Below are 12,727 nucleotides of genomic sequence, written 5' to 3' on the forward strand. Positions count from 1 at the left end.
TGCATTTGATATATTTCTCTAAATATTCTTGTTAGAGAAAAGTGCATATTACGGCTGCGGAGGACTAAAATAACAAATCGGATGAACAATATATATGGCAGCTATAGCTATATCTGAGCCGATTTCGATCAAGTTTGGCATACTTATTTTCAGGCTTAATTTGGTTGTTTGTGCAAAATTCCATACTATTAGGGCTGATATTACACGTTTGGTGCACAATAAAAGGCAAATCGGACGAAGATATATAAATGGAGCTATATCTAATTTTTTACCGATTATCTCCAATTTCAATAGGGTTCGTCCTTGGGCCAAACAAATGTTGTTTGGAAAATTTCATCTCAATCGTATAATAAATGCGACCTGCATTTTGTTCACAAGAATACATGGACAGACGGACGACGGACGGGCATGTATAAATCGACTCAGAATGTGATTCTATGCAGATCATCGAAAGGAACTATGGGTCTATCTCGTTTCCTTTTGTCTGTTACAAACAAATGCACAGAGACATAATACCCTGACCACATTGTGGCGCAGGGTATAAAAACGTGGACTCTATCGTGATTTCGACTTAAGATTTTACGCTAATCAAAAATATATACACTTTTTGAGATCTCCGACGGAATGATAAATTTAATACATCCTCCTTTTGAAACCCCAATTTTTTGTCTGTGTACTCTAAACTACATTAAAAATCTATCCCTAACTGTTTAGGCGCGCAAAAGAATAACAAGATCTGCTTTGGTTTACAAATGGGATTCTTTGCGGGATCATTCATTGCACGAAAGTCAGTGGCCAGTAGCAAAGCATGGGGGGACTTTGGTATAAACGGCTTAAAGCCAGCAAAAAACCACAACTGATAAACAGAGCAATGACGATGATACCGACGGAAGATTCAAATCAAGCGGAGACCTAAGAGGCAAATGAAAGGAGGCTGTTGTACTTTAAACTGTCGCTCTCTCACTCTCTCCAAATGAAAATAAAACGGAAAACAATTGAATTTGAGTAAAAGAATAACAAAAACAACAACATCCAACCATTTGGGGGGCTTGAGCGAAAATAATAACAAATACATGTGGTCAAGATGAGATTGAAAAGAGCGGTGGCCTGGTGGTCAAAGCGTGCGAGAGATCTTTCAACAAGTGAAGAGTATTTCATTGGCGGCTGATCGGTATAAAATTCCTAACAAACGTTCGGTAAATCTCAGTACAGCGGTGCATTTCAAACAAGAAGGTCTATGGAAGACTTGAAAAAAAAGAAGAAATAATACGGAAAATAATATTCAAACAAAATACAAACATTAATTAAATAGTTGACGTTATTGTGAATTGTTGCTATTTTAAATGATAAGTGGAAATATAAAACAAACGTCAAAGAAAAAAACGGAATATAACATAGAACTATAGACTGTGACTCTAGTACTACAAAATATAAAATTGATAAGACAATTTCAGTTCGTAGTAAAATAAATTGTGGAACAACAACAAAAAAAAAGAAAAAATAAGAGAACAACAAAAACAAATATCGCAAATACTGCATTGCATTTAATTGTAACGCCGCAATGTATGTTGCAAATTCCACCGGCGGTCTGATGCTGCAGACCATGCTGTATTTGGCAAATCACACAAATAGAGCAGCCATTGATACGCTGATCGATGTACCGGCCTCTGCAAAAGCTGGTAAGTAATTAAAACACCCAAATGGTCAATTATCACAGATGCAGATTCAGATGCAGTTGCAGTTGCTGCTGTGGTTTGGCTTTGTTATATCTCGAAAATTCCCCTCAATTGTGGAAACATGTAAAAACAAAACACACAAAAATTGGGCAACAAAACTCTAGAAGTATTCCGACTTGCGCTAACCGCTGTTTTGAGGCAATTCAACGTGACTGTAACTAATTTGCAGCACATGCAAGCGTGTGCTGTAATAGCAGGAATTATGTTTTAATAGCCCACTGGGTAGATGTCTTTGCGGTTTCGTTGTTTTTTTTTTTTTTTTTTTTTTTTTTTTTTGGGGGGGGGTTTCTCTTTGAGAGATTTTTGGAGTATGAAATAGCTTCGGAGGCCTTTACTAAAAAAGAGAACAATAATTAAATTCCACAATTTTAGAGGTCATCCGCCTCTAAATGGGTTAGTAATTATGAGACAAAATGTCATGCTCCTTTATGTATACCACGGTCTTACTGAAATCTCCTTCAATTTTAAATTCCATTTAACAACAAAAATTAATTACAGGAGAAATCCAGCAGATTATGAAAGTAGAGCTAAAATCGGCGTTTGAAAGTTTACATAGCAAATTGACCAAAGTAGAGCGGACAAATTCTCCAAACTTCCACATTTTCTGAAATTTTCGGAGTAGAATTCCTTGAAATCCGTTGATTTTAGACATATAGTGTCCTCGGCAATATTATAGATAATAATACGAGGATTATGTTGGTCAGTAACTTTAATCCTCTGCCGAGTCAACAAAGGGGTCTTCTTAGTCAACAGAGGGGTTTTTCTTGGATCCATGGAATCTGTTGATTTTAGGTATATGGTGTCTCCGCCATCGAAAATGTGGATTCTGACCCAACTCTAACGAAATCCAAATACCAAATTTAAAATCTATTTGTCAAAATCCACAGTTATAGGCCAGTTAATACTTTTTTTTAATCCACAATAAATTGAATTAATCTTTAAAAAAAAATAATAATAATATTTAAAAAAACCCATGGTCTGTTAAAATGTTTTAAAAAATTAAATTATGGGTCTTTAAATATATCTTTAAAAAATCCACAATTATGAGTCAGTTGATCTTTACAAAAATATTTTTAAAAATCCACGATTATGGGTCCCTAGAAATATTTAAAAAAGCCAAGATTATGAGTCAGTTGATCTTTTCAAAAATATTTTTTAAAATCCACGATTATGAGTCAGTTGATCTTTTCAAAAATATTTTTTAAAATCCACGATTATGAGTCAGTTGATCTTTTCAAAAATATTTTTTAAAATCCACGATTATGAGTCAGTTGATCTTTTCAAAAATATTTTTTAAAATCCACGATTATGAGTCAGTTGATCTTTTCAAAAATATTTTTTAAAATCCACGATTATGAGTCAGTTGATCTTTTCAAAAATATTTTTTAAAATCCACGATTATGAGTCAGTTGATCTTTTCAAAAATATTTTTTAAAATCCACGATTATGAGTCAGTTGATCTTTTCAAAAATATTTTTTAAAATCCACGATTATGAGTCAGTTGATCTTTTCAAAAATATTTTTTAAAATCCACGATTATGGGTCTTTAAAACTATTTTTAAAAATCCACGATTATTGGTCTTTGAAACTATTTTTAAAAATCCAAGATTAAAGGTCCCTAAAAATATTTTTAAAAATCCACGATTATGAGTCTCCATGATTATGGGTCTCTAGATTAAAAAAAAAATCTACGATTATGAATCTATCGAAAAAATTAAAAAAATCCACGTTTATGGGTCTCAAGAAAGTTTTTTTTTTTTAAATCCACGATTATAGGTCACATGATTTTTTACAGAATATTTTTTAAAATCCATGATTATTGATCAGTTGATCTTTGGAAAAATATTTTATAAAAATCCACGATATGAATATTTGAAAAAATATTTTCAAAAATGCACAATTTTTTTTTTTTTTTTTGAAATTAACGATAAAATATTTTTAAAAATCCAAAAATGTGGGTCAGTTTATATTTTTAAAAAGGTACGATTATGGGTCTTAAAAAATATTTTTAAAAATCCACTTTTAGGGGTCTTTGCAAATTCCCGATTATGGGTCTCTAAAAATATTTTTAAAAATCCGCATTTAAGGGTCTTGAAAAAATATTTAAAAAATCTACAATTATGTGTTTCTAAAAATATTTTTAAATATCCATGTTTAAGGGTCTTGGAAAATATTTTAAAAAATCTACCATTATGGGTTTCTACAATTATTTTAAAAATATATTTAAAAATCAACGATCATGAAACTTTAAAAATATTTTTAAAAATCCTCGATTATGGGTTTCTAAAATTATATTAAAAATATTTTTAAAAATTGACGATTATTGGTCTGTCTCTCTCTCTCTCTCTCTCGCGATTATTTGTAAAAATCCACGTTTATGGACTTTTAAAAATCCACGATTGTGGGTATTTATTAAATATCTAAAAGTCTTAAAGCCCCAATAGCTTCATCTGAATTTCTAGTGCATATCTCGATGCCTCACAAATGAAAGTGACCTAAATTATAAATCCAAAATTAGGTCACATTATTGACCTATTTCAATGAGCCATATATTTCTTGCTGCAAAAATGTACAATGTAGGCCTAATTCTGCAAATTTCTTAGTAGATCAAAGGCTTTACAAGCAACTTCGCAAACTTATAACCAACAAATGCCAAAGCTCTTATCTCAAATTATATTCTCATGTATACAGAAGTGAAGGGTTCAAGCGTGCAATTCTACACTTAGAAACACCATATATATAAAAGAATTTTTTCTATATAAGCCATCAGTTACTATAAAATTTATAAATAAATTCAATTCATTTCGAAATCATTATTAGAGATAAGAAAATTGCCATTTGTAGACAGACAGACATTTAATGAGCGTTTTTTTATTAAAATTAATTTTTATTGTTTTTCTGTTTCATTTTAGACGTAAATGAAGTTCGATGCTATGGTGTCTATGGTTGTTTCCCATTGAATGGACCCTGGATGTCAAAGACTCGCCAAATAAATGTCCATCCTCAGAAGCCATCACAAATTGAACCCCATTATACGTTATATACCACGAGGGCATTTAACGATCCTAAGTTTGTCGACCTCAATGATCCTGAAGCATTGCGTCACATGAAAATTAATCCGGAGGGAAAATTGTTTTTTATATCACACGGTTATTTGGAGGGTGGCAATGTGCCATGGGTAAGTTTTGCAATAGATAAGGAATTAAAGAGATTTATCGGAAAAAAATGTTTCAAATTATTAATAAAAGTGGGTCAGTAGGTCATTTTGAAAAACATTTTGTAAAGCTACAGAATTGAGGTTAGTAGGTTTTTTAAATATACTTCGTAGAAATGCAAAATTTCAGAAAAGGTGGTGTGAGGTTTTTAGGATTTAAAAAATATAAAATATTTAAAGTTCGTACAGGTCCACGTCTTAAAATTATTTAAAAAAAGACATTGAAACATTTTTTATATAAATTTAGTAACTACTCCCATATTAGAATTTTACTAATTTCTCCATTTCCCCTGAATCTTTCTCCAGATGATTGAAATGGGCAAAGCCATCCTGAACGCCGAACCCGAAGGTGAAGCTGCAGTGGTGCTCATTGATTGGGGTGGTGGTTCAAGTCCACCATATGTTCAAGCTGTGGCCAATATTCGTTTGGTCGGCGCCATTACTGCCCATGTCATACACATGTTCTACGAAGAGCTGGGCATGGATAATTTACATAATGTCCATTTCATTGGTCATTCGTTGGGTTCACATTTGGCCGGTTATGCTGGAACGCATTTACAACGTGATTTTGGTTTAAAACTGGGACGTATAACTGGCATGGACCCCGCTGCTCCTCTGTTCGAGGAAACGGATCCCATTGTACGGCTGGATCGTTCTGATGCCCATTTCGTTGATGTCATACATACCGATGCAAATATTGTCGGTGGTTTGGGTCTATATCAGAGAGTGGGTCACATTGATTTCTATCCCAATGGCGGCATTGGAATGCCGGGGTGTGATGTCAAGCTGCAGGAATATATGAAAAATCGCCAGAATACTCTGTTCGAGAATATGCAAATGTTTTTGAGCTGTAACCACTTGAGAAGTTATCAATATTTTACGGAGAGCGTGAGCAGTAAATGTCCTTTTATGGGTATCACCTGTGAGTCGTATGAGGTGAGTTTGAATTTTTATAAAAATCTAAAATTGTCAAAAAATTAACCGGAAAATTTGTTTTTTTACAGAGTTTTAAGGAGGGCAAATGCTCGCGCTGCAATGAAAATGGCAATCGTTGTATGCGAATGGGTTATCATAGCTGGGAGGATTATCGCAGCCTGGCTAGGGCCAAGAAAATTGATAGCAAGAAAAATCCTCCTATTCTGTACCTGATGACCGGGGATAAAGCACCCTTCTGCCGTAAGTATCCTATTCATAAACTTCAGAAGAAACAAAAAAAAAAAAAAACAGCTGTAACTTTGGCCGGGCCGAACTTTGAATACCCTCCACCATTTGGAACGAATTTTGCAATTCTCAAAAACAATAAAATCTGTTAAAAATTTTATTAAAATCATTACATTAGGGTCTATACGACGACATGGACCTGCATAGCTAACTTTTGTCATAAAATATTACAATATTCAAATGCGAAACTTAAAAAATCGGTGAATAATGTAGCTAAAATCATCAAAATACCGAATATCGGGAGGTACCGTTATATGGGGGCTATACGAAGACATAGACCTGCACAGACAATTTTCTGTCACAGGCTGTAATATCCATTACGAACTTCCAATACCAAATTTGAAAGAATTCCGGTGAATAGTGTCGCTAAAATCAACAAAGAACCGAATATCCGGAGGTACCGTTATATGGGAGCTATACGAAGACGTAGACCTGTACAGACAATTTTCTGTCATAGGCTGTAGTATAAATTTCAAACTTCAAATACCAAATTTGAAAGAGTTCCGGTGAATAATGTCGCTAAAATCATCAAAATACCGAGTATCGGAAGGTACCGTTTTAGGGGGGCCATACGAAGACGTGGACCTGCACAGACAATTTTCTGTCATAGGCTGTAGTATTAATATCAAACTTCAAATAGCAAATTTGAAACAATTCTGGTGAATAATGTTGCTAAAATCATCAAAATACCGAGTATAGGAAGGTACCGTTATATGAGGGCCATACGAAGACGTGGACCTCCACAGACAATTTTCTGTCATAGGCTGTAGTATTAATTTAAAACTTCAAATACCAAATTTTAAACAATGCCGATGAATAATGTCGCTAAAATCACCAAAATACCGAATATCGGGAGGTCCCGTTATATGGGGGCTATAGCAAAACGTGGACCTACATGGCCCATTTTCAATAACAAAAGTCCTGCAGGCATAACATACATTTGAGTAAAATTTTATCAATCTATTTTAATTCGTTGGGAAGCTAGAGTGATTTCCACAGACGGACAGACGGACGGACATCGCTAAGTCGACATAGAATTTCATGCTGATCAAGAATATATATATATATATATACTTCGTGGGGTCTAAGATATATATTTCGAGGTGTTACAAACGGAATGACAAACATAATATATTTTCCATACTATGGTGGAGGGTTTAAAAATTGTCGATTCAATCACTTTTTCAAATCGAAAACCAAGACAATTGCTCTGTTCCAGAACCCGCAAGAATGTTCTAATTTAAATTTTTTTCTATATCATAAAAGGAAAATTGGTTATCATAGTAAATTTTTTTTACATGGTTGCAGTTCTGGAGCAGATATTGGGATTATTCTGTACTGATATTTTCAAGAAATTTCAAAAAAAAAATCCTTTACTAATGATTTCCCGTATTTTCTTCTCTCTTCTAGGCCACCACTACAAAATCAGTGTACGAGTTTCGGGTCACGATCAAAGTACCACCCATGGCGGAGAAATCGGCACACTCTCGGTACGCCTACACGGTAGAACCCACAAAAAGGTTACCGAAAAAATGAAATTCTCCTCAGAGCCAAAATATTTCGAACCTGGTTTTGAATATACCAGCCTAGTGGTGGGCAATGAAATCAAAGATCCCGTCTATGCCAGTGTCTATTGGGATTATCAAACAAGCCTTTTCAATCCATTAACCTGGCGTCTACTCACCTCGCCACGCATCTTTATTTCATATATTATTATTGAGTCTCTGGAATCACCTCATATTCATCTGAAACTATGTCCCATCAATGAATCATCAGCCGTTATAACAGGAAGTGAAAATATAATGCAACAAAAGTATTGCGAGCATTCCGTCAAAATGTTTTAGACAGACACTTTAGTAAGAAACAAAAAAAGGAAGGAAGCTACCTAGGGCCAGATAATGTGGCCCAAAGCACTCGCATAAGACTGGGCGAGAGTAAGTTCAGCTAGCCTAAAATTGATTTAAGGGAGGAGAAAAACCAAATTCAAAACACAACCAGGAGATTTCAAGGGAAAATATTACCCTCTTGGAATCTCCATAAAAAAAAAAAAAAAAGAAATGGAAGAAAAAAAAATCATAAAAGTATTAGATTTTGATTAGAGTTTTTACCTCCCTAAAAATTATTTTAAACTAACTTTCCGTTTTATTGACAATTAACCTATGAAAACATAGTTCAGAAATTCAATGTAAACGTGGCTTTATAAAATCACTCAATCGCACAGTCTAAATGAGTCTTAAGAGAAACAAATCCCATGAATTGGCCAAACTTAACGAACAAAAATTTCAACGTAGTCTAGACACAAACCATAAAAACGAAACAAATTTCCCATTTATTTTAGAAATTTATCTTGAAATTTCCTTTCAAAACTGGGAAGATTAAAATTAAAATTCACCTTTTTCTGGTTTGAGTCTTGGTTTAGACAAGTTTTTTTCTTTCGTTAAAAATTAAAATATATTAGGTGTGTTTTGTTAAATTTATTGACACAACAAAAAAACTTGTAAATTGACAAAATCACATCCTAGACAACGGTATTTATTGGCATATAGTTTTTTTTTCGTAAAAAAAAAATTATACCAATCCCATCCTAAGCAATGCATTTATAATGGATCATTTTGTAAATATCTTCAATAATTTATATAATAATTTTAACTATTTATAAAAAATATTTATGAATTTATTTAAAAAAAAAACAAAAGAAATTTTGTTTAGATTTAAGAAACAATTGGAAAAATAAAATGAAAATAATCTAAATATAATTCAATGTGTTTGAATTGTATCTGTGTACATTTTCTTACAGTTTTGTAGCTACAAATTACGCATCTTAATTTTTATACCCTACACCACAAGGTGGTCAGGGTATTATGTCTTTGTGCATTTGTTTGTAACAGGCAGAAGGAAACGAGATAGACCTATAGTTCCTTTTGATGATCTGCATAGAATCACATTCTGAGTCGATTTATGCATGTCCGTCCGTCCGTCTGTCCGTCCGTCCGTCTGTCCGTCCGTCTGTCCGTCTGTCCATGTATTTTTGTAAACAAGGTACAGGTCGCATTTATTGCCCGATCCAGATGAAATTTTGCCAAGATCTTTTGTTTGGCCCAAGGACGAACCCTATTAAAATTGGAGATAATCGGTCAAAATTTAGATATAGCTCCCATATATATCTTCGTCCGATTTGCCTTTTATTGTGCACCAAACGTGTAATATCAGCCCGAATTGTATGGAATTTTGCATATACACCCAAACTGAAAATATGTATGCCAAATTTGATCGAAATCGGTTCAGATATAGCTATAGCTCCCATATATATTGTTCATCCGATTTGTTATTTTTGTCCACCGCCGCCGTAATATGCACTCCATAACAACAATATTTGGAGAAATATATCAAATACAGCTCAGAAATACATTTGCTAAATTTTATCGAGATCAGTTCAGATTTGGATATAGCTCCCATATATAACTTCGTCCGATTTACCTTTTATTGTGCACCAAACGTATAATATTTGTCCAAATAGGATGGAATTTGGCACTTACGACCGAATTGAGTCTAGAAGCTAGTATGTCAAATTTGGTGAAGATCGGTTCATGAATAGCTATAGCTTCCATATATATTATTCATCCGATTTGTTATATTTGTTACCCACAACCGTAATATGCACTCCGTAACAACGATATTCATGGAAATATATCAAATACAGCTCAGAAATATATTTGCCAAATTTTTTCGAGATCGGTTTAGATTTGGATATAGCTCTCATATATATTTTTATCCGATTTCAAATTAATTGTGCACCAAATGGGCAATACAATTCCGAATTTAAAAGATACAAATGCTTCGGCATATTTAGTCCTTTGAATTTTAAATTATAATTAAAATCATAGCGTGTATGATTGAATTCACCCATAAAAAACTTTTAATTGTTATGTGGAGCTCTACTTAATTAGCAAAGTGGTGTAGGGTATCAAAAGTCGGCCCCGCCCGACTTTAAGACTTTCTTTACTGGTTTTAAATTAACCAGCGTTAAATTTTATAACTTAAATTTAGTTTCAAAATTGTTAATTTTAATCTATTTGAAAACAAGTTAATAACGTGGGGAACTTGAAATCTTATTTTTGAAGGCAAACTTAAATTATTACCAACAACTCAATCACACAAGAATACATTCGCAGTTGTAGGTATTGTGACGTATAGGAACCCTAAATATGATAAATCTAAAAACAAGTAAAAATACATTAATTTCGGCCGGGCCGAACTTCAAACGTGTTCCAGTTTAAACTACAAACTCCAGTAAGATCGGTAGGAGAATGGTTGGAGCCGTTATATGGGGCCATACCAAAACGGAACCTCCATTGACAATTTTATACATCAAGGATGGTCATCTTCCAGATCTTCTTAAATACCAAATTTGCAACAATTTCGTGGGTAAATGTGACTAGGATTATCAAAATTCCAAATACAAAACAGTTCGTATTTTCAAAAAAAAAAAAAAAAAATTAAGGCTGGGAGCCGTTATATGAGGGCCACACTAAAACGGAAGCCTATATAGACAATTTCATATTAAAAAGATTGTAATCTATTGCTACTCTTAAATACCAAATCTGACATCATTTCGTGGTACCGAACCGTTGGAAATCGTTCCAAACCGTTGAACCCATTATGAAGTACAAATATCAAATTTAACACAAATCTATTGGTAAATGCGCCTTAAACTGTCAAAATATCGAAAATCCGAAGGAACCGTTATATATATATGCTTAAGGAAAACCCACCGGAGCTAGAATCCATTACAAATTAAAAATACCAATTTTTAGAGAAATCCGTGGAAAATGGTGGCAAAAATTATCAAAAACCGAATATCGGGAGTTACTGGTATATGGGGGCTATACGACAATGCGGACCTATGTGTACAATGTTCCGCCACTAGGGCTAGAACTCATAACGATCCACAAATACCAATTCTTAGACAATTTAGTAAAAAAATGTGGCTAAAGCCATCAATATACGGTATATCGGGAGCTACCCAAAACGTGGACCGATATATCTTATTTTCAATACCAAACATCCTACACACAATTCAAACTACTATGCCAAATTGTAAAGCTCTACGTCACATAATGTGGACTGAATCGATCTCAACAGACAGACATAGCTAAATCTACTTAGAATTTGATGCTGGTCATGAATACATACTTTATGGGGTCAATGACGAATATAATTACAAAGAACCATTGTAGTGAAATAAGTTCTCTTAAAATCTCTAAGCTTTGAGTGATATTAAAAGCTGCAACCAATAGAACCTAAAGTACAAAACTGTAGCCAATTCGATTGGAAATCGTGTAGGTAGAGGTATGGGAGCTAGACCTAAACGTTGATCTACATAATTTCTACTACCAGATATTGTAGAAGTAAAAATTTTCATTCATTTATCTTATCGGGCGTCTGCATTACTCTGTGTGGTAGGATAAGCATCCCTCATAAATCTCCGAGTCATTTTGAATTTTATCACATTTAAACTGAAATGTAATAAAATCGGACATTTTGCCAGAAGTAGTACCTTCAAAATTAATTACATTTTAAGGCATTTTGAAAGAAAAAACATTTTAAAAAAAATAAAACCAAATAATAATTTTCTTTCCGAGTATAAACATTTTGAACTATTTCCGTCTTTCCGTTTGCAACACTACGAAATATTCGGAGATCCCAAAATTTATAAATATTCCTGTTCACAATAAAATTATGAGGCGTTGTCCGTCTGGTTTTCTGTTGAATTCACTATAGAATCCATATTAATGCTTACAAACATAAAACATATATTGGTCCATCTTTGGGTATAGCCCCCATATAACGGCACCGCCAGATTTTCAATTGATTGGAGGTCTCCGCCTCAATTTCCAACCAAATAATCTGAAACTTTACATTATGGATTCGTTGTAGGTCTGTTCTCAAATATTCGATTGAGGTTCACTAGTTGGTATAGCCTTCATATAACGGTTCCACAACTGTTTTGTAATTTTTAAACTTTTACTGTATTCTCCAGACGATTTTATAAAAAAGTAACTACATTTATATTACTCCTATTTGGAACCTCAGAAAATTTTATAAAATGAGGTATTATTGTACCAAAAAAAAAAATAGACCCTCTATTATATGTAGGCAGAGCTAAGTCACAATCCTAACAAAACTAAATCTTAATAAATTTCCCTACAAATACATATTTAGTACAAAAGAAGCAACAGATATTTTTATATTTCCTAGTATCGTATATTCCCATTTTAAACGTTTATTTAGTACTTTAAGATTTTAAGCGGTTGATGTCTCCGATATTTCGTTTAATCACAGACAAAACCCCTGCGTGTCTATTTCTCCCATGTTTTACGCTAGGTGTCTATAGGGTTTATTGCAAAGGCAAACTTTACATCGTTAGTTTCCCCTTACCATCATTTTTTGAAGTTTTTGGATTAAGATTCCTTGGAATCCGTGCATTTTAGGTTCACAGTGTCATTGACAGTATTACGTATAAAAATATGAGTATTATCAAAGACTGATGAAAATA

At 33.4% G+C, this 12,727-nt stretch overlaps 1 protein-coding gene across 1 annotated transcript; it reads left to right on the top strand.

Annotated features, from left to right (window-relative positions):
* Positions 1–1,212: 1,212 nt before the first annotated feature.
* On the top strand, positions 1,213–8,805 carry LOC101899359 (pancreatic triacylglycerol lipase). Its single transcript, XM_005183196.4, has 5 exons — positions 1,213–1,679; positions 4,649–4,914; positions 5,257–5,886; positions 5,955–6,126; positions 7,582–8,805. Exons 1-5 carry the CDS (start codon positions 1,562–1,564, stop codon positions 8,013–8,015), a joined length of 1,620 nt encoding a protein of 539 aa, XP_005183253.1. The 5' UTR covers positions 1,213–1,561; the 3' UTR covers positions 8,016–8,805.
* The last annotated feature ends 3,922 nt before the right edge of the window (positions 8,806–12,727 follow it).

The sequence above is a fragment of the Musca domestica genome, unplaced genomic scaffold (assembly GCF_030504385.1).
Source record: "Musca domestica strain aabys unplaced genomic scaffold, Musca_domestica.polishedcontigs.V.1.1 2, whole genome shotgun sequence".
NCBI classification, from domain to species: domain Eukaryota; kingdom Metazoa; phylum Arthropoda; class Insecta; order Diptera; family Muscidae; genus Musca; species Musca domestica.

Excerpts from the sequence above, each read along its gene's own strand:
- LOC101899359 (XM_005183196.4), top strand. The coding sequence starts at position 1,562 with ATGTATGTTGCAAATTCCACCGGCGGTCTGATGCTGCAGACCATGCTG. Across the intron at positions 5,887-5,954 it reads TCACCTGTGAGTCGTATGAG|AGTTTTAAGGAGGGCAAATG; the intron begins GTGAGTTTGAAT and ends GTTTTTTTACAG. Across the intron at positions 6,127-7,581 it reads GGATAAAGCACCCTTCTGCC|GCCACCACTACAAAATCAGT; the intron begins GTAAGTATCCTA and ends TCTCTCTTCTAG.